The sequence below is a fragment of the Rhinichthys klamathensis genome, unplaced genomic scaffold, assembly GCF_029890125.1.
Source record: "Rhinichthys klamathensis goyatoka isolate OS25496 unplaced genomic scaffold, OSU_Roscu_1.1 h1tg000240l_1, whole genome shotgun sequence".
Classification (NCBI taxonomy): Eukaryota; Metazoa; Chordata; class Actinopteri; order Cypriniformes; family Leuciscidae; genus Rhinichthys; species Rhinichthys klamathensis.
Window position 1 is genome coordinate 2,937,654 of NW_026606762.1, and position 26,123 is coordinate 2,963,776.

General features: G+C 44.0%; 1 protein-coding gene across 1 annotated transcript; it reads right to left on the reverse strand.

Moving 5' to 3' along the window:
- Nucleotides 1-1,857: 1,857 nt before the first annotated feature.
- Nucleotides 1,858-18,999, reverse strand: jph3a (junctophilin 3a). Its single transcript, XM_056265723.1, has 5 exons — nucleotides 18,577-18,999; nucleotides 14,859-15,621; nucleotides 13,678-13,802; nucleotides 4,673-5,988; nucleotides 1,858-2,510 (listed from the first exon to the last, which is right to left on the reverse strand). The coding sequence occupies exons 1-5, from the start codon at nucleotides 18,953-18,955 to the stop codon at nucleotides 2,430-2,432; spliced, it is 2,664 nt and encodes an 887-aa protein (XP_056121698.1). The 5' UTR covers nucleotides 18,956-18,999; the 3' UTR covers nucleotides 1,858-2,429.
- Between the last annotated feature and the right edge of the window lie 7,124 nt (nucleotides 19,000-26,123).

Genomic DNA, 26,123 nt, shown 5'->3' on the forward strand with positions numbered 1-26,123 from the left:
GAGGAACATTATATTTTTTTGAGGTGAATTTGAGTCCTTTTAAATTCAGTCAGTCCACTTGGTGACCATATTGGTAATTCCCCTGAGGAAGCTTCATCTTGAAGGGCAAAGGATTGAAATGTGGTGTTTTAACATCAACTTAAATCATGTGCAAATTCAACATTATGAGTATTTGATCTTTAAACCTGCAGTGTACCAAAGAAAGACAGTCTTAAAAATGCGGTTTAAACCCACCCTTGTTTTCAACCGTCACAAACATGTAACCAATCCTGTCAAAGTGTGGCCGGGGCTTTTCTCCACCGGCTTTCTATAATGTTGTTCAAAGCGTTTCTAATGATGATGGTTACTATAAGGCAGCTGACTCTGACAAAAGGGAACATGGTTTGTGTAACATTAGCAACTCATTATTAGGCTACTAGTGGTTTGATAATGCAATCAAGCCAAAGGCTAATCATATCAATACCGTTATGTGACCAACGTCATAGATAGCGATACATAAAACTCTTACCATTCTGATACATCGACTTGTAGACGATCCTGCATAATTCGCTCTTCCTCTTCTTCTTCTGAATCAGTTTCTGGTTCAAACATATTTGGCTGAATTACACCAATATTGTCACTGTGTTGCATTTAGTAAAGCTGAGCGAGTGGATCAGGTAATAATGAGTGTAGGCGGGGCTAATTTGCATATTCATGAGCCCGCGTTTACTAAATGAAGCAAGGGTGTCGAGTTATACATTCAGGCTAATTTAAAGTATGAAGAAATTATTTTTTCTTTATATTTATTTTTAAAAAAGTCATTTTGATGATCAAAGATGAGTTTTAAGGGATAAAATGAATGATTGACTTTAACTAAGATGGAACTACAGCCTCATACAAGAAAAAATTCATACAAGTAGCTCGTCTCCTCATATAATGCTTGGTGGGATCGATATAAAAACCTGCTGATTGTGTTTTTTTTTTTGAAAACCACAAGCCACAACATAACCTCAAACATTTTATTAATTTTCCACATAACTTGGAAACAATCTCATAAATCATTGCGTAAGAAAGGGCATGCTTAGGCATGCAATGATCTCACAACATGATATCACTGGATGAGTAGTATAAAATATACAATAGCAGTTTATCATTCATTAATTTAGATAATGTCAGTCAGGTCCCACTGAGAAACATAAGCTGGTATTTTTACACTGCTTTCAGTCCCAATTGTTATCTAAGTTGCTGGACAGAGAGACAGGCAGAAAATCACACAGAGTAACAGCAGAAGAGAACAGGCTAACAAACATGCTGTAAAAATCTCCACAGGCTTGGGCTCAGTTCTTAAGCCAAAACTTGATTTGTTCAAAGGTTGGGTGGGTTAGAGACAAACCGTTTCACGTGACCTCTGTATGAGCTGTCACCTGTAGTACATAACCTGCTCGCTGGGATGGTTTCTCAATTAAAAAAGGCACTCAGCATATCAATGATATCTTGCAAACTTGTTAAAATATGTTCAGTAGTATAGAATAATATATTGGAAAACAGTCTCAAACTTTATCGAGTATTAGCCGGATTACTCAACCACTGCTGCACCTCTGTTGTACTTTTATGTCATATAGCAGATGTGACATCATGTGGTGTACGAGAAAACACAGAAGTTGCTTTAGCATAGCATTGTGTCAATGATGAATGTGTTTTCGGTGCATCGAAACACGAACTACACGACTGGATTGTGCTGAAATTCAGTGATTGTTGTGAGTGTGGAAAGTATTCTGCAGGCTTGTCTGATTAGACGTGTGTGAGTTGAATGAGAATGATGAAGCCCTTGAAGATAGCTGTTACCATGTGTGTGTGTGTGTGTGTGCGTGTCAAATCTGGGTATGTAGATGAGAAAGTTGTTTTATATGGATGATGCGATGAGTGTATGCAGCGATCATATAGGGCTGTACCCTGGAATACAGTGGGAGGTGGTTATATATTAGTGTGAACTGCACCTTACATCAACTATATCATAGTACATAAAACCACAAGACCGTCTTTAATCTTCAAAATCGCGCTACTCAATAATGTCTCAGGCCTGGTGTGCATTTGAAAAGAAAAAAGGTGAAATAACCTTTTGTAACTGTGGTAAAACATATCAGACGAGCCGTATATTAAAAACCTAAATGTGCGTAATACTTCAGTTCTACAGAATATTGTAAATGGACCTTTATTGTGAATGAATGGAGGAAAAAAGTAAGCAAAGTTAACTAATGGATTATAATGGAATTATATAATAAATCGAACCATAAAAGAAGTTTACAATTTACATGGACTTGCCCAACTTACACAGACATTTACTACTGTAATTTTTGGGTTCCTTATATTAAGAAGTGGTGCTAAGTGTGCATTGTGTGCATATCTTACTCTTGATCAATGCTGTTATTGACATTCTATAGGCCATTTGATTAAATAAAGAAATGAATGAACAAAATGGCTACACCGATGTTGAGTAATATCACCAAGACCACCAGGATAGAGCTGGAGCCCTGTAGAAAGAGAGTAAAATGTTGCCATTAGAAATATGGTATTGCACATTCAAAGGCTTTTAATCACATCACCAGCTTAAACATGTTTAAACCATTAAAAAGTAGCATTTTATTTGATTTATTAAACTTAAACGTATTTAACCTAGTGCTGGGCAACGATTAATCGCATCCAAAATAAAAGTTACAAAACAATTATACACAGTACACTCACATATATTATCTAAACACAAACTTTCATTTTGGATGCATTAATCACAACTAATCGTTGCCCAGCACTAATTTAAACCATTAAAAAGTATAATTTTATTTATTTATTCCTTGTAACACTAAATGTAGCATTTCAAAAGATCAGTTTCTTAAAAGCATAGATCCATGTTAGATGCATGTGACACTGCAAATAGAATAAAAGAAAATGTATACAGAGTTTTAAGCTTTGAGTGAAACCAACCAGCACTGAAATCTGATTAACCACAACAATATATTCAGAAATAATTAAAAATGATGTTGTATTCCAAATTTAAAGTGGACATCACAAAAATGTATCCCACTAAAAGGCATTAAAGGTTTTCACAGGATGAATTTTGAGTGTTTAAGCTTTCAAATGATACGATAAAATCTGGGACACTGACAGTTAATAGGCTATATACAAAAATACAATATTATTGTTAAATATACAACTCTTGTATCTTGATAGTCAGACTGATTAAAGCATTGTGCATGTCATTCACAATGCTTTATGGGAGTGAGTGTATTTGGAGTGACTGCATTTCTATGCTGGACTCTGATTGGTGGAGCTCTCTTCTTAATTATGGGTAGTGTAGTTCTGCACCAGATACTGACTTACTAAACACAATTGTTTGAAAAATTGCATTGTGGCTTCTACAGAAGCATATATCATCACTTAAACACCTCAGAGCTCATGGTATGTGTGTTTTGAAAGGTCTATGTGGAAAATTAATGTGATTTTTATTTTTTACTACCAGAACCTTAATGTTATGTGCTCCTAAACCCTCTGGTGCTTTTCGGGCATTTTTTTTTTTACTTGATCGGAATGGTAAACTTGGTAAAGGTTTTGGCGCTTGCTGTGTGAACACAAAACAAAATCATGGACATCATTTGAAATGGTTAAATGGGCCTGAAAAAAATAGTCCCACTTGTGCTCCTCAAGGTAAAAAATGAGCGCATTCGAAATGAATGGGAGACGAATTTCATCTAGTGGAAACTTTTGGTACTGCGGACAAACAAAATCTCACTGAAAGCTCATTTTTTGAGATATCAAGCTCAAATTTGGAACACAACTTGTTTATATTTATGGCTTTGATTTTCCTGCAGTAAAACGGGTTTTTCATAAATAAAAATTGAAAATAATATTTTTGTGCATTTTTAATAACAATAAACGTACAATCCGGTAACCTTTTTAAATTTCATTTTTTTTTTACTTTTTTCCCCTCAGCAATAATCTGCCAAGTGTAATCTCTGAAAACAGATCAAACTTAAGTCTGTGCTCTACAGCGTTCAAGATTTACGACAGTTTAAGTTGGAAATGAAATTTTCAGGTCTATGCTCAGAAAGTGAATAAATGGATTTTAAATACAGTGTAAATATAATTTAGTACCATAAAATCCCCTAAAAATACAAAATATTAAATAAAAAAACATTATCGAACTAAAATGTAGTACATAAAAAAAAAAAAATCGGTCATTTTTGACCGACACGCGAAGAGTCTCAAATTCAGCTCCTGGACCTGAAGAATGAAGATCCGGCCAGCTCCAACTCACCTTCCTCAAGTTTCTAGTTATCCTGAAGACCTTGATTAGCTGGTCCAGGTGTTAAATTAGAGTTGGAGCACAAATCTGCAGGACAGTGGCCCTCCAGGAGATGAGTTTGAGACCACCCAACCCGATTTCACGGCAATTCGTACGCATTTTACAAGGTGGCTACTTCGTGTGAATTCGTACGAATAACCTACCCCTGACCCCGCCCCTAAACCTACCCGTCACGTGAGTTTAGACAAATCGCACGAATTCGTACGAATTAGTCACCTTTTAATCACTCGTACGAATTGGTCGTGAGATAGCGTTGGACCACTGGTATACAGTACAAAGTATTATACAGAACATCATCACCTTTCGTTCCCAGAGGTCATCACACTGTTTACTTACTGAGTTTGCCTTTATCAGGTTCAGATGCTCTAGTTCTTGGTCCAGTGGTTCTGGAGAAGACGTTAAAGGGGGTGAAAGAGTAATGTCCCTGTGCAAAGGCCATTCCTCCACGTCAACCCCAACATTCAAGGTGTCGAGCATCTGCACAGAGTCCATCGAACCTTCCCTGGCTGCAAGACCCCATTCTTTGCCTTCGTGGTTTCGTTGACGTAGTCTCTGCAAATTGTGCCCTTGGGGACCCGAGCATTTCGTGCCAGAGCCAAAGTTCTGTTGGGAAACGGAGTCTAGGGGCTGGAACCTCATGTCAACCCGATAATCATTTTCCCCTTCTTTCTCCTGCAGATGTGAATGGGAAGAGATCCACTGGGAATTGTTTTCAACAGTCCATTCCAGAGTGGAGTTGTTGGCTTCACGATCTGACAGCTGGTATGCATTCAAGCTAGACTCACCAATCGCATGATTAGTAAAGGACTTTCTTGGCTTGTGGTTGGAGTGGACATGCTCGTGTTGTTTGTGATAGGAGGAAACATGCTCTTGGGGGTTATAATGGTAAGAAACGTGTGGTTTTTCGTGTGCAGAAATAAACTCCTTTGGTTTGTGATTGGAGGAAGCATGCTCATTGGTCTTGTGATTGGATAAGTTATGACCGGCGGACTTGTGATTGGAATATATGTGCACCTGTGGTTTGAACTTGGAAGAGTCGCAATCAACAGACTTGTGATTGGATGGTTTATGCTCCCGTTCTTGTTTCCTGGAAATGGTATGTTCCTTGGATTTTTGATTTAAGGAAACATGCTTCTTCCAGGGCTTTTGACCGGAGGACATTTGATCCCAGACCTTCTCAGGGGCCATATGCTCAATGGGCTTGTGATTCGAGGAGCCGTTCTCCCATGGGTGATGAGCTGAGGAGTTCTCATGTCCATTTATGTGACCGATCTCCTCTTCCAGAAGGGATGGCGTTGTGGAGCGACTGCTTTCTCCTTTGCTCCCTCTTCTGTGAGGATACATCTCAGCAGTCCAGTTGTTGGCCCCAGCTCTCATGGTGTCCATGCCTCTACCTTCGACTAGAACCTGAATCTCTGCCCCTCCTTGTTCGTCCACAGCACTTTGCCGCATGAAACAAGCGTTCCTAGTGCGATGAGTAGGTGGACTGCAGGGGGGTGAGGAGGGGCTACTCAGAACCGGGCTCAGGTCAGGCGTTTGGGCCGGGGGTGTTGTGTCTGGTGTGCAGAGCTCAAGACTGTCTGTCCCAGTGGAGACCCCCTCCAGGTCTTTCTCTTTCCGGTCCTGATGCTTCGGTCTCTGGCACTCCAGTCCTAGTAAACAGAAATATAGGACATAGTCAAATTAATAATGCATTCTGAAATAATATCTCGATCTACAGAGGTGTTTTGGCAAAGTTAGATTGCCTTCACACAGAATTTTGTCGAATAATAATCAAATTATAAGCAATAGCATAAATAAATACAATGATACAATGATATATTCAGGTACAGAAATTTAATAAAGTAGGCTAATCATATGTAAAATAACACTGCATAGTCTTCACTGTATAAATGAAACATAGATTAATCCTTAGAAAATTACAAAAGTTATTCAGTCAAGAGCAGTGAGGGCTATTTTAACATTAAAAACACAGGAATATTAGGCTACTTTAAGACCGAATGCACACATCCAATATAATGATACACATGCGTTTTCTATTTTTACTGTTTATGTTCATTTAACACGTAACCGACTAATCGCAGAGATGGGCATTTTTGACATAATTTGGGTTAATTTGTCCGTTTAAGTGCAGGAAGGAATGAAAGAGAGCTCAATTTAGTATTTGCGCACTGTCTGAGACACGGCTTTCTGGGAGTGCGCTTTGGATATTTAAACATCCCACACAGCTCACGAATAATGAATCGAGCTACCTTTCCCGAGCGTCGTTCATGTTTGTTCACATTCATGTTCTCACGACAATGCAGTGCTAGAATTCATAAAAATTTTACTGGCCAACTGACGATTGACACTGTTTCATACACTCGCCAACACCGATTTTTACTCGCATTTGTTGTAGTTAACTTTTTCCCCTCTATTGACTTAATTTTACGGATTTACGTGTTTTCACTGTTACACGGGGGGGGGGGGGGGGGGGGGGGGGGGGGAGGGTGCTATTACACATCTTCTGAAAGAGTACAGAATCTCCAGATCAAAGACATGTGAAGAAAAAGCAGAAACAAGCTATAGCATATGTAAGATAACGCGATCATTAACATTAAACAACATATACCGTAAAACTTCAAATAATAGCCGAGTCCCAAATAGACGCCTGTCTCTTTTACACGCCTGGTGTGGCAGCAGGTTTGGGTAAATAAAGGCCGGTCTCAAATAGAGGCCGGGTCTGTTTTTTAGTTTCGGGTTGTATTTAATCCTCTAAAACCGCCAGATCGCCCGCTTTTTGTCGGCCGCCAAAGTAAATTTTTGTCCCTCCAAAGCCTTTTTTTGATCGATGTAGAATAGAATGACCGCTTGACAGGGCGCGTTACGAGCAGAGAGAGAGAGAGAGAGAGCGCCCCGGCCGCGCGCGCGCACTCACGTCTTCAAACAACACGAGCGCTGTCTTGCTCTCTCTCCCTCGCGCATATTAATCAAAATCAATTGACGCGATAGTAAAAGGTCGGAAGACCGCAGTTTCACGTGGAGCATTTGGAGAATTTTAGGGATTAGAGACAGGCCTATACACTCAATGAACAACATCTCAACACTAAATTATAAAGGCCTGTCCCATATAGACGCCTGTCTCAAATACAAGCCGGTGCAGTTCGACGATTTGGGTAAATAAAAGCCCGGGCTACTATTTGAAGTTTTACGGTAAATCAAAACTGCCTAATGTAACTCGTGACCCAGGACGAGTTACAGGAGCTTTAGGGGTGTTGATGGACTCGATCGACTCCATCTGTGTTTTGATCATCGTTCTGAATCCCATCCAGACGTAGGCTTTGACAAAAACGTGATTTTATCAGCTTTTTGCTCAAAATGTTAATTTTTTTTATGAAACTTGCCAACATTCAATTGTTGATAAAAAAAGAATGCATGAAGTTAGAATAAAACCGTTTTTTGTTTAAAAGCAGACTATTTGTTCTTTTTTATATATATATATTGCACGTTCAGATATTCAAAAATGCTGGGTTGTTTCAACCCAACTTTGGGTCAAATGTGGACAAACCCAGCCAGTGGGTTAATTTTTTTGATTAAAATTTTAACCCAACGTTCGGGTTTGTCCATATTTGACCTAAAATTGGGTTAAAACAACCCAGCATTTTTTAGAGTGTACAACAAAATATTCAGGGGCCATGAACTTTTGTGAAAATGATGACATGGCAACTTTTTCGAAAAACGCTGGTGGCGAAAGAGTTTAGTAAAAATACATGTAATATAGTAAGGGTCACATTCTTAAGTGCATTACAGATATCCTGCTCAATGATGCCATGTACTGTATGTTACAGAATAGTTCCCTTTCAAGGCGGTCACTTCGACATTTACGTCGATGACGTAGTATTGGAACTCCTCCCCTTCTTCACTTCTGCTGAAATCTTATGGGCTAATGCCAGCTGGAGACAGCTGGCCAATTGACGCAAAATATGCAAATACTGACACGCCTGCTGGCAGTATAAATTGCATACGCGCGTCAACCGCATCAGAATCCTTTTCTTCATGCTCAAATCGACGTGTGCTTCGAATTGGAAGATACTCTACAAAAACTCGCCATCGTCGAAGGTGCATCTAAAGATACCTCACTGTCTTTGGCATCCGATGGCATCCATCTGCAACTTGTGCTCGGGGCCTATCGTGGCGCCCGACACCCACTTGTTCTGCGTCGCCTGCATGGGCCTGGCCCACGCCGAGACGGCCCTGTCGGACGACCTCGTGTGCGCCCACTGCGCGGACATGCCAGTGAGCGCCCTTAAGGCCAGGAGAGAAACGGCTCGAGCAGCTGCAGGGATTGGGCCCACTGCCGCCAGCGAGCCGCTGGTGGGCCCACCCACCCCCAGAGAAAGGGAGCTCGACGCCGTCAGCTTCTCGGACGCTAGCTTCCGCCCCCCCCGTGACGTCGCGGATTTCATCTCCTTTGGAGCTAGCGAGGAAGAGGACGCCATGTCCCTCTCAGCGTCGGAGAAGGACTGGGGATCCCAGCAGGCCGCACCTCCCGAGCAAGGGAGCCCTGACCTCCAGGAGGAGCTCTTTAGGGTCCTTACTAAGGCCGTCGCGAGTTGGACCTTTCGTGGGACGCACTGGATGAGCCAGCTAAGAGCAAGTTGGACACGTGGTTCCTTCAGTCGAGCCGCCGTCAGGCCGCGTCGAAGGGAAAACCCCGTTTTTCCCGGACGTCCACGAACACGTGGTTAAGTCGTCCAGTCGGCGCGCACCCACTCTGCCACTCAGTCCTTGTTCGCACATGTAGACGAGGCTGTAGCCCACGGTTACGTGCGCATGCCGCCCGTCGAGGAGACCGTCGCCACTCACCTGTGCCCATCGACGTCTGCACTGGGCGCGGACCGCAGCCTGCCGTCCAATCCCTGCAGGTTCACGGCCCACCAAGCGGATAAGGCGTACGGAGCGGCAGGAGAGGCAGTATCAGCTCTCCACGCCATGGCTATTCTACAGGTGTTCCAGGCGAAGTTGCTTAAGTCCCTGGATGGCGTCGCCTCTGTTGACGCTGACGTCATCCGGGATCTCCGCTCAGCTACGGACCTTGCGCTGATGGCCACCAAACGCTCAGCGCAAGCCATCGGTCGCTCCATGGGTTTTCTGGTCGTCCTCCACAGACACCTGTGGCTGACGCTGTCTGATGTCAAGGATTCCGACCGGAAAACCTTGCTTAATGCTCCCATCACCCCAGCCGGTCTCTTTGGGAACGCGGTGGAGGCTGTCACGGAGCGTTTCTCGGAGACCCAGAAACGCGCTAAAGCCATGAGCCACGTGATCCCGCGTCGAGCGCCCCCGGCTCGTCAGCGTTCGCGCTCGTCATCGGCTACCCGGAGCCAGCCCCAGAGCTCGGTGAGACAATCGGCGGCGCCTCGCACCGAGCCGGATGCTCGCGCTTTCCGGGGCAGACAGTGGCCGGGACCCGGGAGAAAGAGCCAGGGCCAGAGAAGGAGCCCGCGCCGAGGGAAGGTCAGCGCGCCCCCTCCGCGTCAAAGCCTTCTTCCTGACGGAGCGGCCAAGAGGAAGAGAGAGCGCGAAGGAGGACCGGCCTCCAAGCGCCGTGTTCTTATGCATCGTGTCCCTCATGTTCAGTTGAGCGACGATTGCATATGTGTGAATGTTGTTTGTTCCAAAAAATTCATAAAAGCATGTATCCCTTCACAAAAAGAGCTTTTTCTTCCTCTTACACCTCACATTGTGTCACCCACCCTTTCACGAGACAGCGCAGGGTCACACTCGATGACTATAATGGCATCTCATGGGCACGAGATCGCCAGCACTACACTCAGCCCACTGCGAGCCGCACTCCCACCAGGGCTATCAGCCTCGCGGGAGTGCGGCTCCAGTCTAAACACTACACTGGGGGCGGCTATGACCGCAGTTCGAGCACGCACTCTGAGTCATTTTCTGGGTGCGTGGGAATCAATTCCGGGCATTTCACTGTGGGTGTTGGGCTTAATTCGACACGGGTATTCGCTTCAGTTCAGACGCAGACCACCCCATTTCAACGGCGTGATCCCGTCATTAACTTTGCCCCAAAACGTTCCCGTTCTGAGACAGGAAGTTCTCAGTCTGCTCGAGAAAGGAGCGATAGAACCGGTTCCCCCGAACGAGAGGGAGAGCGGTTTCTACAGCCGCTACTTTGTGGTACCCAAGAGAGGGGGGGGGTCTCCGTCCGATCCTGGACCTGAGACCCATAAACCGAGCACTTCACAAGCGCGCGTTCAAAATGACAACGTTGAAGCAGATTCTGGCGCAAGTTCGTCCCGGGGATTGGTTCGCTTCAGTGGATTTAAAGGACGCGTACTTTCATATCCAGATAGCAGCGCGCCACAGGCGCTTTCTGAGGTTTGCGTTCGAGGGCACAGCTTATCAGTACTCAGTACTCCCGTTCGGATTGGCTCTTGCCCCCCGCACCTTTTCGAAGTGTGTGGACGCGGCGCTTTCTCCCCTCAGGTCGAGCGGAATGCGCATCCTAAATTATCTGGACGATTCTAGCCCACTCGCGAGAGGTGCTAATCGGTCATGTGGAAATACTACTTCGTCACCTGGACTCGCTGGGGATGCGTGTGAACGAACAGAAAAGCGTGTTCACACCGAGTCAGACCACAACATTTCTGGGAGTGTGCTTGAACTCAATAACGATGCGAGCCCATCTCTCTCAAGAGCGCATAAAGTCTCTGACATTGTCTCTGGACCGTTTCAGACCGGGCAGGTCTGTGCCACTAAAGGAATTTCAGAGGCTGTTAGGTCTGTTGGCGGCAGCCTCCCCAGTGTGTCATCTGGGGCTGTTGCATATGCGCCCTCTTCAAATCTGGTTGAAGCTCCGAGTCCCTCAGGGGGCGTGGTCGTCCGGACTCAGGCGCATCACGGTCACCCGCAGCTGCATTCGCACTTTGGTAAAAACCCAGCATTATTCAGTTCAGGGGTTCCGATGGGCACCGTGGCGCATCGCACCGCAGTCTTGACGGATGCATCAACCTCAGGCTGGGGAGCAGTGTGCAGGGGCGCGACTGCCTCAGGCTTATGGACGGAGTCGCAGCGAAAGTGGCATATAAACCGCTTGGAATTGATGGCGGTATCCTTAGCCCTCAAAGCCTTCCGGTCACAGTTAGAGCGTCAGCATGTACTGATTCGAACCGACAACATGTCGGTGGTCTCATACATAAATCGCCAGGGAGGCGTGCGCTCCAGACTCCTATTCGAGCAGGCGGCGAGTCTCCTGCTGTGGGCAGACCGGCACCTTCTATCCGTGAGAGCAGCGCATATTCCCGGTGTTTTGAATCGCGGAGCGGATATGCTCTCGAGGAATGGGATTCCTCATGGAGAGTGGAGGCTTCACCCGGGATCGGTGCAGATGATCTGGGATCGGTTCGGGAGGGCGGAAGTCGATCTGTTCGCCTCGAGCGAGAACACGCACTGCCAGGCGTTCTTCTCGCTGTCCTGTTCCCCCTTGGGACGGACGAACGACGCCTTGACTTCGCGCTGGCCGAGAGCCAGACTTTACGCCTTTCCTCCGGTGAAGATTCTGCCTACAGTGTTATGCAAAATCAGGGAGGAGAAAGCGTCTGTGATTCTCGTAGCCCCGAACTGGGGACTCTGAATGAGCGGGACGTTCTGCACTCTCGAGCGATGAGCACTATCGCTGAGGCGCGCGCCCCATCCACTAGGCGTTTATACAAATTGAAATGGGAAGTTTTCTCTAAATGGTGCCAGGATATCAGTATTGACCCGGGTAATTGCACCGTGTCGGATATTCTACGCTTCCTTCAGCACAGGATGGATAATGGGAGTTTACCGTCCACTCTGAAGGTGTATGTGGCTGCTATTTCTGCGTTTCACCCCCCGATCGAAGGACAGTCGATCGGTAAACATGCGTTGGTGATCAGTTTTCTCAGGGGAGCTAGGAGATTATGTCCGTCACGATCGCCTTCTGTGCCGCCGTGGGATTTAGCCCTAGTATTGAGGGCTCTGTCTCTTCCACCGTTTGAGCCACTGGCTTCGATTGCGATCAAGTAGCTTTCCCTGAAAACTGCTTTGCTTCTCGCTCTTGCTTCAGCGAAACGTGTGGGGGACCTACAAGCGTTCTCGGTTCACGAGGACTGCATTCGTTTTGGACCGGGAGATTGTAATGTCACTCTTCGGCCAAGACAGGGTTACGTTCCGAAGTCACTCAGTACTCCGTTCAAAGCGCAGGTTGTTTTACTGCCGGCGTTGTCTTCTGAGTCGTAAGTCTCGCGTGATACTGATGCTCAGAGCGCTGTTTGCCCAGTCAGGGCTTTACGGATGTATATGACTCGCTCAGCTGCTTTTCGTCAATCGGATCAGCTATTTGTATGCTTTGGCGGTTGCAACAAGGGACGTGGAGTTTCGAAACAGAGGCTTGCTCACTGGATTGTAGATGCTATTGCCTTGGCTTATGATTGCCAGGGGGTGGTCTGTCCCCTCAACATTAAGGCTCATTCGATGAGGGCGATCGCCTCTTCGTGGGCCTGGTCCAGAGGTATGTCTATAAGGGACTTGTGTCTTGCTGCTGGCTGGTCTTCTCAGAATACGTTCGCCAGATTTTATAAGTTGGATGTACCTTCTATTGCGTCTCAAGTGCTTTCGGTGAGCTGAGCCTTCAGGTTGTGCATGAATGCTTGATTTATGTATTGTGCTTATGCAATAGTCGCCGCTTCGCTGCTGACGTGTATTACACTTGCTATTACTCTGTGTTGTTCTGCCCTGAATGATTCAGTGCAAGACTTCCCTCTATTCATTTGCTTGGGATATGCAAATTTTGATGAGGTTTAGAAAGCGCGCTATTGGCTCGCTTCGCCCTATCAGGAGCTCGTATTTCTAGTAGCACAGCTATTGGATGAGGGTTCTGTCATTCTCGAGTGGGTGGGTTCACTGCTCCACGGCGGGATTTGACACAGTTCCCATACTACGTCATCGACGTAAATGTCGAAGTGACTGCCTTGAAAGGAAACGTCTCCGGTTACTTTCGTAACCTCGGTTCCCTGAAAGGCAGACATTTACATCGAAGCCGTGTCGCTTGTTCATTCGAGCGTTCAGTCGTATTCTGATGCGGTTGACGCGCGTATGCAATTTATACTGCCAGCAGGCGTGTCAGTATTTGCATATTTTGCGTCAATTGGCCAGCTGTCTCCAGCTGGCGTTAGCCCATAAGATTTCAGCAGAAGTGAAGAAGGGGAGGAGTTCCCATACTACGTCATCAACGTAAATGTCTTGTTCCCTGATTTTCAGGGAACCGAGGTTACGAAAGTAACCGGAGACGATTTCTTATTTATTGATTTTTTTTGACTGACCGTTCCCATAGTGATGGAAAGAGGGGGACAGTTCTTTGGCTATAGCCCGGGCCAGACGACACTCCTCCAGGGCTCTCAGTGCGACTCCCTCTCCAGCCTCGGCCTTTCCTCGGGCGTGGCTCATCCTGCAAACAGAGCAAGAAAGTCTGGGCCAATAGCATTTGATTTCAATTTGAAGCATTTGATTTCAATTTGATGCATCCGTTCCTCCAAGGCTAAATTTAATGGTAACACTTTACAATAAGCTTCATAAGTTAACATTAGGAATTAGGAGAGCTGAGAACATGAGGAACATTAAAAAAATGGACGTAGTGTCTGTGACGTCACCCGTAGTATTTCTGAAGAGCATTTTTGAAGCCCAAAGTGGGCGGAGCCGGTCGTCGTCATCTTGGCAGCGCGTCACTCCCGGATAACCGAAAATGGGCAAAGAGGCGGATTAGCTGAGGTGACGTGACGCTAACAGACTAGTAGTGACAGCAGCAACAATCCACCTGTCACTCAAGTGGCCACGCCCTTAATTATGCAGAACTTTAAGGCTTAATATAATTTAAACGGATGAGTTATAAAAAAATGCACCCCTCTCACAGTTGTCATGAAGGGCAAAATTAGCTATATAGACCAAAACCACTTTTTGTACCAGGCTGTAAACATTTTTTTTTTCTGCTGTAAAGTTGGGCAAATTAACATGGGGGTCTATGGGATTGAGTCTCTTTTAGAGCCTGCCTCTAGTGGCTAGTCGATGAATTGCAGTTTCGTGTTGGTTTCAAGAGAGAGACTTTTTGCCAGGTTGCCGCATGGTATTAACTAACATGAACTAACAATGAACAAAACATTTGTTACAGTATTTATTAATTAATGAATTGTATTAATCTTCGTTAATGTTAGTTAATATGTTCATGTTAGTTCACAGTGCATTAACTAATGTTAACAAATACAACATTTGATTTTAATAACGTACTAGTAAATGTTGAAAATTAACATTAACTAAGATTAATAAATGCTGTAGAAGTATTGTTCATTCTTAGTTCATGTTAACTAATGAACCTCATTGTAAAGTGTTACCATTATAACCATAAGCAAGCTCGGACTGGGATTTATACAGTTGTGTCTTGCTCAAATGATCATCTCAGTAACTCTTTCTGGATCATCACACATTTTAGAGACTCTTTAGAGAGTCTTACCTGGACAATGCGATCTCTGCCTTCTGCTTGGCTATATCCGCAGCTTTCTCGGACGCTTCCACGGCACGATCCACCTTTTCCCGGATCTTGCTGGTCCGGAGTGGTATTAGGTTTTTCCGCTTGCCACTCACCAGAACATTCTGCTTGTATTTCCCCTCTTCCTTGGTTCCATCAGGAAAGGTGGTGCAACCATATCCGTGCCGCTTGTTCCCAAACCACTCACCTTCATAGTGAAGCCCATCCGAGCGATGACTTACACCCCAACCCGATCGCATGTCATTCCTCCACTCGCCAGCGTACGTTTCGGTGACAGTGGCATCTACGCTTCCCCCTGCCTCTGCTTCACCTAAACTGATGTTCGAGTTAATATCTGAGGCGGCGGAGCTGACGGTGCTCATACCGGCCTCGCTACAGAACGAGCTCTGCTTGCTTAACTGGCTCGCCAGAGAGCTTTTGGACTCGGACCTTCGCAACTTTAAACCACTGAGTATAGACTGTCGGAATCGGCCTTTCCTCTTTCTATGCCTGTCGGCTTCACTGTGAGCACAGAGTACGAAGCCACTTCGCCCCACCGGACTGCCAGATACGCCACTGACACCGGAGCCATCTTCTGGAGTCGGGGCTCCCTCGCTGTGATCGGATCGTAGGGAGTTTATGGAGGTGCACATCGGGGAGAAGATGATGGCTGCCATGCCATAAGGCACACTCTGTCTCACTCCATAACCGTGACGCATCCCGCTCAACCACTGGCCCTGGTATGTGCCTGCACAAGCAACAGAGAGCAAAGATCATATCATTATTCATATCACTTGTACAAGCCCCTTTTCATCTCCAAAAACACTAAATGACAACAACACCACTGTGCTGTCCTTATTTGACTGATTCATGTGGTCATTGTGTGCAATGGCAAAAAGCTAATTTGATTTAACATGCAATCAAGTTTAAAACATTGCAAATGTACATAGCCTGCGAAAGCAACAGAGAGCTGAACAAATAAGCATTGATGTATGGTTTTGTTAGGATAGGACAATATTTGGCAGAGATGCAACTATTTGAATATCTGGAATCTGATGGTGCAAACAAATCGAAACATTGAGAAAATCGCCTTTAAAGTTGTGCATTTATGTTCACGATTGTGCTGCATTTACTCACAAAAATAAATGTTTTATATATTTACGGTGGGAAATGTACAAAATATGTTCATAGAACACGATCTTTATTTAATATCCTAATGATTTTTGGCATAAAAGAAAAATCGATAATTTTGACCCACACAATGTATTGTTGGCTATTGCTACAAATATACCCATGTGACATGTGACTTGGGGGGGGGGGGGGGGGGGGGGGGCTATTATAGTGTTATATTCTTAAATGCCAGAAGTTAACAGGATATAAGATACCCTTTGCTTAAGTGAAAATCATGAATAAATATTAACTTAAATGCAACGTTTTTTTTGTGCTTGTGACTCTGTTATTTATATTTGTTCATTTTTTTTATGGAGGCTTAAAGCCCAAAAATGAAAGTTATCCCATAATTTATCCTAGGTGTGTATGACTTTCTTCTTTCAGCCAGACACAATCAGAATTATATATATAAAAAAATCCGGGCTCTTCCTAGCTTTATAATGGGAGTGAATGGTACCTTAGGGTTTGAAGCCCCAAAAAAGTGCATCCATAAGAGCCAGGATATTTTTTTATATATAACTCAGATTGTGTTTGGTTGAAAGAAGAAAGTCATACACACCTATGGCTTGAAGGTGAGCAAATCATGGGATATTTTTCACTTTAACCTCATTGCATCAACAAAAAGGATCCAGAGTTCATTGTTAACCTTTTAAAATAATGTCACACTGTGTTGTGACCTGTTTATACATCACTAATAAACAAGTAAAAAATATATACATTTTATATCATTTTCTGTTTAAAATAGAAATGAAATGTGCGTGCACAAACAAAAGACAGGGTGAATTTTTATTTTATATAACAGTAGTTAGTATCTTAAAATCGATAGCAACTAATTAACATTTGCAATTACTCACACTAGTTAATACACATTTATATTGACCAGTATAATATAAGAAGTGACTTGTGTTAATTGAATTCACATTTATTTGCATCACACTTTTGACAATACACATCGTTTTTAAAGCAGCTTTACAGAAAGTCCATATTAAAATTTACAGTGATCTGTTCTCAGAGGAAACTGTCTAAGTCATGCATTTCAGAAATGTAAATATACAATATCACAGTGAGCTTAAAATGTATTAATTTAAACAATGAATGTAATAATTTAAGGCAGAATCAATGAGCTCATTGAAGTAATGAATACTTTAACCGTTTAGACTTTTCACGATATTTTAGAACGTTCGAGAAAAGATGAGATTCCGTTTTCGAACGAACGTGAAGCTGTGCTTTCTTTAATACAGAGACGCGATTCCGCGAGCGACAGTAACTGTCCCGGGTGCTGAAATATTTGACACGCGTTTCTCGCTGTTGTTTGATAAAGGACAGCATCGATCGCATTCAGCTTTGGATGTAAGCAAGTCTAACCCGATCTTTCAAAAATAAAGAGGACGCCTGTCGTGTGACGCAAACATAAACGTTTTTATTTATGTTTTCGCGTGTCTAAACGACATGATTCATGCCCAAATCACAGTATACCACTCTTTTCCGCATTGATCTCAGTAGCACGTCAGGAATGATTACACAAGAATGTGAAACAGCCAAACAGCGAGCACAGAAAAGAGTCTCTAGTGACACAATGACCTGCTGACGGTCGGTTTCCATGGTGATATACTGTCCAGAGGCGTGTGTGCTGTAAATTACAGTTCATATGGTGAAATGTTATCCTTTAAAGCATGTTATTTAAGCATGCTGTAGAATATGAACTAGCAAAGCAGTCGTATCATAAGTCAGTGTTTTACACTTAAGGAGAGCTTTCTGTTGACTAATACTGAACTGCTGTTTTCTCCTTTGACTTTGTAGATGTTTATTACAACTCACATGTCATATAATTACATTTAATTATTTAGCAGACGCTTTTATCCAAAGTGACGTACAAATGAGCAGAGCAATAGCAGTTAAACTAACAATATGTGTGCCATGACCCTTCCCAGTTTAGTCTAACGCAGAATATGTATATATTTTTAAAATAGAGAAGGGAAAATATGTGTATTTGCTTATGCACATGCAAAGATAAGTGGTTTTCCATTGGTTTTGCTTCAGGCATCTGCCTAATTTAACTATCAAACGAATGTGATTGGAAGCACAGCCTTTCAGATCAACTTACAGGAATCACATCCAAAGCGACTTACAAATGAGGACTAAAGCAAGCGAGTCGTCATGAAGAGGCAAACAACCCAAGAAGTGCTCAAAATACAAAGTTTCAGATATTGCTTAGAGTAGCATAAGCCAAACGAGGGATTCAAGAAAAATGTTTATTTTTTATTTTTATGAGGTTAAGTGCTCACAGAAGAGATTTTGAATGTTTAAATGAAAAAATGCCTAGTTTTTTTTTTCAAAGCTGAAATTTATTTATTTGTGTGCACCGATATATGGATAGTTTCCACAAGTCAGCACTGCTAGAAATAATTGAACTATCAAATGAATGTGATTGGAAGCACAGCGGTTCAGATCAACTTATAGGAATCATCGTGTATACGCCTATTTATATATGGTTAGTATAGCATTGCTATAGAGGATGCCATTGGATTCTCACCTCCATCCGAGTAGGTCTCCGATCCATATCCGTCTTGTAATCCATTGCTCCAGGTGCCTTCGTATCGGGAACCACTAGTGCTTTCCAACTTCCCATACCTTCCCTTGAACCCTTGTGTCCATTCGCCCTTATACTCCCACCTCCCTTTGCTCTCCACGCCAATGCCATGCCTCTTTCCCTGAGCCCAGGTTCCTCTGTAACTGTTCCCACTGGGCCAAGTGTAAACTCCAAGAACTTCGAACCCATGGCTCCAGGCTCCGGCGTATTCCCCCTGTCCCTGTGGGCCCGTACAAACCCCTCGGCCGTGAGCCTTGCCCTGTTCCCACCCTCCACAGTACGACCCCCCATCATCAAAGTCAAACCTGCCTCCAGTGGACATGCATGAAACAGGTTTAGCCAAATCTTGTGGAAAGATGCACGAAAGAAAGGAAGACTTAGATGAACCAGGCAGAAAGTGTTGCCCCAATATTCCTCAAGTAGATTTTGTGTGCATCGGGAAAAAAGCAGTTCATGCGTTTTTAAAGGGGTTAAAAAAAGATTCTAGGCTATACCATCCTAATGTTATAGCTCCTGCCGGTTTGTGCACGGCCTTTGGTAATGGACGTCTTTATTGTGCATGCTAACGGGAAAGCAGATGGCGAGCTTCTCCCTTCTTCTCCGCTCGTTCCCAACAGGCTGAGACACACAGCCTCGATCGTGGAGATCAGCAGGCAAACAAGGCCTAGTTATTTTCCACAGCCGAAAAGATCCACACAGCAGCAGCAGCATTGATACACTCAATCAGACATTACACGGCCCCCAAACACACCGCTCTCAGAAATACAGGAATACAAGAGAGCATCTGAAGACTCGAAGCACGGATGCTGTCACGGCCTTCCCTCTAGATCATGTTTTTGACAGCATTTCCTCGCTTATGTGTTAAATAAGATCAATCTGACACAGAATTTTCCCAAATGCTGCCCGATCTCGCTCTCTTTTCCCTTCTGCGGTGTAGAGGTGAAGCTTCTTTCCTGGAAGACTGGATAAAAGCGTCAAAAATCAGTTTAGTCCTGGTCTTTGGTCCTCTCCTTCATGTTCACGTGCATATTTTAAAGGTGTGTATCCATGATGGTCTGAAGCCATATGATGCTGAGTGTCTGTAGAATATGCTCATTACAGGACTGTTCCACCCCAACCCGTTCCCCTCCCCCACTCGTGCTCTCCTCGCTCTTCTTAAAGGGATAGAGGCGAAGAAACTCATATGCATACAATGGCTTGCCTAATTATCCATTTCCCTTATGACACTCTCTACATAACAGTATAATGCAATTAGTTTTTCAGCCCTTCACCAAATATTACATTAGAAATGCAAGTGTATTGTAGAATCTCATGGCATTTGAAATGCAATAACCGGTGCATAATTGCATAAAAATATCCGATGTAACACTCAGCACGCGTAACCCGAGTTAAAGCGAACCCCTAAAGAGAGAAAGGACTATTTACGGTTACACTTTACGTGTAATTATACATTTAATACTGAGTAATAATAATTAACAACATGTACTTACTATAGGGTTAGGACTAAGGTTTGGGGTTAATTGCATGTAATAATGCATAATTTACTCTTATGGTAAGTACATGTAACATATGTAACAAGGACACTGTAAAATAAAGTTACCCTATTTTCTTATTTTGTTTTGTTCAATAATGTTTTTATCTTATTTATATACATTTTAGATTAAATATAAAACAGCTGGATAAACTGTGACATGCACAGTTATGACTTAAACCTCATTTACTGGTATTAATGCATTCTAGGGTGTCATTTTTAAGAAAAATTAGTAAATACGAAATGAAGTACAGCGCTTTTTTCTGTAACTTTTTTGTTTCAAAGATAAGTTCACCTTCATCAGACAAAAAATATTATATGTATTTTGGATCAGTTTCAAATTTATGCTCATGGGAACCAATATTGAAATGTTATACTATATGTATATGCCGAAACAGCACTAAAAATAAAATGATTAAAGAGCCTCTAAAATGCCATTTTGACTGCATGTTGTTGACTGGCAAAGTAGGTCGTTTGCGTGAGAACAAAATATCGGATTATTTGACATTGGGCTTTCAATCAATGTATTCTTGCCTCACTTGACTTCTATATATGATTGGGAGAGCTTTCACATGGGTGAGACTTTGCAACAAACACCCAATGACTGATCAAATATCTGACATGCAGGCAAATGGACACAGAGGGCTTGGCATTAATCTTTGTCATTAGAAACTGAAAATATCCTTATGTAGCTTGATAATGACCATTTGGTAGTAGTTAATATATATATATATATATATATATATATAACAAGTAAAAAAAAAAAGTCTCCTAAGTTAGTGGAAATTCTTGGCATAAAGAACAAAAAATCAGAATAATCAGAATCCAAAATTCTTTCTCAAATTCTTTCTGGTTGTGAATAAAACAAATGGTTCAAATAAAGTCAGTTTTGGTTTGTAATGGATCAGGCTTACAGACCAAATTTGAATCTGTATTGGTTTATTCAAATGGTAGCTATAATTCAAATCTGGGGTTGATAAGAAAATTGATAATAAAATTAAAACAACCAGTTAAATCCTAAAAAGTCATCAAAAGACTTAAAAGTATTTGCTTAAAGGGATAGTTTAGCCAAAAATGAGAAATCTGCAATCATTTCCTCACCTGCATGTAGTTCCATGACTTTTTGTTGACGGTTTTGTTGACTATCAACTTCCACTGTATGGATGAATAATATTTGAGTATGTTTTTTTTAAACAGAAGAAAAAACTGTCATACAGGTTAAGAAGGGCATGAGGGTGAATTAATGAAGAATTTTTATATTTAGGTGAACTATCCCTTTAAGCAAAAACACAATGAAAATCTGCAGTTGCTCCACCTGGTGTTGCAGAGGGGACTTACAGGCTCCAGTTTGCAATAAACTAGAACAGGTTAAATGGGAACAGCATTTGATACTGCCCTGAAATCCTCAAGAATATTAATGGTTACCTCGACCAGGCTGAAACCAATGTTTATACACTACTGAAACTCTCCATTGAAAATATTTGTTCTCTACACTCAGTAAATTGATACTACACATTAGTGGCCTTGGTTTTAAGGCCACTAATGGGGGTTGGGCGAAATAATCAAATATTTATCACAGTTTTCTCAATGATATACATCACAAAAAAATTAAAGGTCCTTCTACTTAAAATGTCCAGCACAGCCCATCACATTTCAATGATTATCTTTTATTTGGACAATTATGTACATTACACTGAAACAAATATATATATAAAAAATATGTATATTTATTGGTGTAACAGTGGTGGCTGTGGCAATGTGACCAAAAGTGCAAATCTTAAAGGTGCAGAAATTTTGTGAATATCTGCTCATGATGGGTAGGTATCCCCTCATGACACTCAAATAGGGGGCGTATCCCCTCATGACGCTCAAATAGGGGGCGTATCCCCTCAAGGCGCTCAAATAGGGTGCGTATCACTCATGATGCTCAAATAGGGGGCGCATCCCCTCATGATTCTCAAATAGGGTGCGTATCCCTTCATGATGCTCAAATAGGGGGCAGATCCCCTCATGATGCTCAAATAGGGGGCGCATCCCCTCATGATGCTCAAATAGGGGGCGCATCCCCTCATGACGCTCAAATAGGGGGCAGATCCCCTCATGATGCTCAAATAGGGGGCGCCTCCCCTCACGATGCTCAAATAGGGGGCGCATCCCCTCATGATGCTCAAATAGGGGGCTCATGATGCTCAAATAGGGGGCGCATCCCCTCATGATGCTCAAATAGGGGGCGCCTCCCCTCATGATGCTCAAATAGGGGGCGCATCCCCTCATGATGCTCAAATAGGGGGCACATCCCCTTATGATGCTCAAATAGGGGGCGCATCCCCTCATGATGCTCAAATAGGGGGCGCATCCCCTCATGATGCTCAAATAGGGGGAGTATCCCCTCATGATGCTCAAATAGGGGGTGCATCCCCTCATGATGCTCAAATGGGGGCATATCCCCTCATGATGCTCAAATAGGGGGCATATCCCCTCATGATGCTCAAATAGGGGGCGCATCCCCTCATGATGTATCCCCTCATGATGCTCAAATAGCGGGCACATCCCCTCATGATGCTCAAATAGGGGGCGCATCCCCTCATGATGCTCAAATAGAGGGCGCATCCCCTCATGATGCTCAAATAGGGGGCGCATCCCCTCATGATGCTCAAATAGGGGGATGCGCCCCCTCATGATGCTCAAATAGGGAGCACATCCCCTCATGATGCTCAAATAGGGGGCGCATCCCCTCATGATGCTCAAATAGGGGACGCATCCCCTCACGATGCTCAAATAGGGGGCGTATCCCCTCACGATGCTCAAATAGGGGGCGCATCCCCTCACGATGCTCAAATAGGGGGCGCATCCCCTCATGATGCTCAAATAGGGGGGCATCCCCTCATGATGCTCAAATAGGGGACGCATCCCCTCTAGATGCTCAAATAGGGGGCGTATCCCCTCATGATGCTCAAATAGGGGGCGCATCCCCTCACAATGCTTAAATAGGTGACATATATCCCCTCATGACGCTCAAATAGGGGGCGTATCCCCTCATGATGCTCAAATAGGTGACATATATCCCCTCATGATGCTCAAATAGGTGGCATATATCCCCTCATGATGCTCAAATAGGGGGCACATCCCCTCATGATGCTCAAATAGGTGGCATATATCCCCTCATGATGCTCAAATAGGGGGCGCATCCCCTCATGATGCTCAAATAGGGGGCGCATCCCCTTATGATGCTCAAATAGGGGGTGCATCCCCTCATGATGCTCAAATAGGGGGCGCATCCCCTTATGATGCTCAAATAGGGGGCACATCCCCTCATGATGCTCAAATAGGGGGCGAATCCCCTCATGATGCTCAAATAGGGGGCGTATCCCCTCATGATGCTCAAAAGGGGGCATATCCCCTCATGATGCTCAAATAGGGGGCGCATCCCCTCATGATGTATCCCCTCATGATGCTCAAATAGGGGGCGCATCCCCTCATGATGCTCAAATAGGGGGCGCATCCCATCATGATGCTCAAATAGGGGGCGCATCTCCTCATGATGCTCAAATAGGGGGCGCATCCCCTCATGATGCTCAAATAGGGGGCGTATCCCCTCACGATGCTCAAATAGGGGGCGCATCCCCTCATGATGCTCAAATAGGGGACGCATCCCCTCAAGATGCTCAAATAGGGGGCGTATCCCCTCAAGATGCTCAAATAGGGGGCGCATCCCCTCACGATGCTCAAATAGGGGGCGCATCCCCTCATGATGCTCAAATAGGTGGCATATATCCCCTCATGATGCTCAAATAGGGGGCGCATTCCCTCATGATGCTCAAATAGGGGGCGCATCCCCTCATGATGCTCAAATAGGGGGCGTATCCCCTCATGATGCTCAAATAGGGGGCGCATCCCCTCATGATGCTCAAATAGGGGACGCATCCCCTCATGATGCTCAAATAGGGGGCATACACTCTCATGATGCTCAAATAGGGGGAGTATACACTCACCGGCCACTTTATTAGGTACCCCATGCTAGTAACGGGTTGGACCCCCTTTTGCCTTCAGAACTGCCTCAATTCTTCGTGGCATAGATTCAACAAGGTGCTGGAAGCATTCCTCAGGGAGTTTGGTCCATATTGACATGATGGCATCACACAGTTGCCGCAGATTTGTCGGCTGCACATCCATGATGCGAATCTCCCGTTCCACCACATCCCAAAGATGCTCTATTGGGTTGAGATCTGGTGACTGTGGAGGCCATTTTAGTACAGTGAACTCATTGTCATGTTCAAGAAACCAATTTGAAATGATTAGAGCTTTGTGACATGGTGGAAGTAGCCATCAGAGGATGGGTACATGGTGGCCATAAAGGGATGGACATGGTCAGAAACAATGCTCAGGTAGGCCGTGGCATTTAAACGATGCCCAATTGGCACTAAGGGGCCTAAAGTGTGCCAGGAAAACATCCCCCACACCATTACACCACCACCACCAGCCTGCACAGTGGTAACAAGGCATGATGGTTCCATGTTCTCATTCTGTTTACGCCAAATTCTGACTCTAACATCTGAATGTCTCAACAGAAATCGAGACTCATCAGACCAGGCAACATTTTTCCAGTCTTCAACTGTTCAATTTTGGTGAGCTCTTGCAAATTGTAGCCTCTTTTTCCTATTTGTAGTGGAGATGAGTGGTACCCGGTGGAGTCTTCTGCTGTTGTAGCCCATCCGCCTCAAGGTTGTGCGTGTTGTGGCTTCACAAATGCTTTGCTGCATACCTCGGTTGTAACGAGTGGTTATTTCAGTCACTGTTGCCCTTCTATCAGCTCGAACCAGTCTGGCCATTCTCCTCTGACCTCTGGCATCAACAAGGCATTTCCGCCCACAGAACTGCCGCTCACTGGATGTTTTTTCTTTTTCGGACCATTCTCTGTAAACCCTAGAGATGGTTGTGCGTGAAAATCCCAGTAGATTAGCAGTTTCTGAAATACTCAGACCAGCCCTTCTGGCACCAACAATCATGCCACGTTCAAAGTCACTCAAATCACCTTTCTTCCCCATACTGATGCTCGGTTTGAACTGCAGGAGATTGTCTTGACCATGTCTACATGCCTAAATGCACTGAGTTGCCGCCATGTGATTGGCTGCTTAGAAATTAAGTGTTAACGAGCAGTTGGACAGGTGTACCTAATAAAGTGGCCGGTGAGTGTACGCTCATGATGCTCAAATAGGGTGCGTATCCCCTCATGATGCTCAAATAGCAGCCGTTCATTCAAATTAAAATGTTTCTAACACCGGACATCTGAATTGGTGTGAACAGGCCTTAACCCTACTGTTTGACGTTTTCCCATTGTCGGGTTCATCTGAATTTACCACAATGTGAAGGTTGGTCACTGTGACCACTTCCGGACACTTCCTTTTTTTTTATATGAGCCTGTAGACTACGTGATTGTCTAGATCGCCTCCCATATGAAAGGCAGTGATACGGCTTCTCTCCACTGAGCACTCTTTTGTGTTTTTTTCAGGTTTCCAGACTCAGAGAACCCCTTTCCGCGTTTGCATTTGAAAGGTTTTTCTACAGTATGGATTCTTTTCTGCCGCTCCAAGTCTTTGGCTCTCATGAAGGAATTTCCACACTCAGAGCACACAAGACTTGCTATGAATTTTCTGGTGCTGTTTACAATATTCAAGAAATAGGAAACCTTTCCCGCAAATAGAGCACAAATAAGGCTTTTTGAAAATCCCAAAAAAAATTTGACCACACTCACCACAGTCTATAGCCTGACGTCGTCATACTCCGATGCTAGTCAGAGTGTGAGTCTGGTACTGCTCCATTGGGCTGTGATTATGGGGCGGTGTTTCAACCGAACCAGGAAAAAAAAGCCTCTGCACTCAATTGGATTTATTTATTTATTTATTTATTTATTTATTTGAGCAGTAACCATTCTGCTCAAAAGGAGAGAGCTGAAGCAAAA